Source organism: Egretta garzetta, unplaced genomic scaffold, assembly GCF_000687185.1.
Source record: "Egretta garzetta isolate BGI_Z169 unplaced genomic scaffold, ASM68718v1 scaffold100, whole genome shotgun sequence".
NCBI classification, from domain to species: domain Eukaryota; kingdom Metazoa; phylum Chordata; class Aves; order Pelecaniformes; family Ardeidae; genus Egretta; species Egretta garzetta.
In genome coordinates this window covers 1,090,754-1,091,486 of record NW_009258265.1, presented here as the reverse complement: position 1 = coordinate 1,091,486, position 733 = coordinate 1,090,754, and the positions used below count along the sequence as shown (strand labels likewise).

General features: G+C 68.8%; 1 protein-coding gene across 1 annotated transcript in view; it reads left to right on the top strand.

The window, feature by feature from the left end:
• Positions 1-9: 9 nt before the first annotated feature.
• The window catches only part of LOC104134873 (cytochrome b561), a gene marked incomplete at its 5' end in the record, with an annotated part of 8,069 nt that continues 7,345 nt past the window's right edge, over positions 10-733 (top strand). The window contains 3 exon segments of the mRNA XM_009648467.1: positions 10-184; positions 407-505; positions 577-707. Coding sequence (XP_009646762.1) covers positions 10-184; positions 407-505; positions 577-707 — 405 coding nt within the window.

Sequence of the window (733 nt, the reverse complement as noted above, 5' to 3'; positions counted from 1 at the left end):
CCCCCCGCCCCCGCCGGCCTCTCGGCGTAGGTGGCCGTGTCGCAACTGCTGGGCCTGACGCTGCTGGCCACCACGGGCGCCTGGCTGGGCCGCTACCGGGGGGGCGTGGCCTGGCACAGCCCCCTCCAGTTCAACGTCCACCCCCTCTGCATGGTGCTGGGCATGGTTTTCCTCCAAGGTGACGGTGAGTGGGGCTGTGGGACGAGCACCCTGTCCTGACTGCAGCCTTCCAAGCCCCCGGAGCTGCAGCCGGGAAGGGAGCGGAGGGGAGAAAATGATGACAAATGAGACTGGGAAGATGCTCCAGGACCCCCCCCCTGCCTGCATGCAGCACCCCTGGAAGACAGAGGGTGGTGGGGAGGTGGGGGGAGACCCCATGGAAGCTCATCTGCCCTCTCTCTGGCAGCTCTCCTGGTCTACCGGGTCTTCAGGCACGAAGCCAAGCGTTCCACCAAGGTGCTGCACGCGCTGCTCCATGGGCTGGCCCTGGTCATTGCCCTTGTCGGTGAGCGCCGGGGCCGGGATGGGCGGGGGGGGCTGGATCTGGCCCCGGCAGTAATGGGCTCCTCTCCGCAGGCATCGTTGCCGTCTTCGAGTCCCACCGGGCCAAGGGCATCCCCGACATGTACAGCCTGCACAGCTGGTGCGGGATGGCTGCCTTCGTGCTCTACCTCCTGCAGGTGAGGGCTGGGGAGCCCCCGGGCTGCCCCGAGGGGGGGGGGGGGGTGACTCA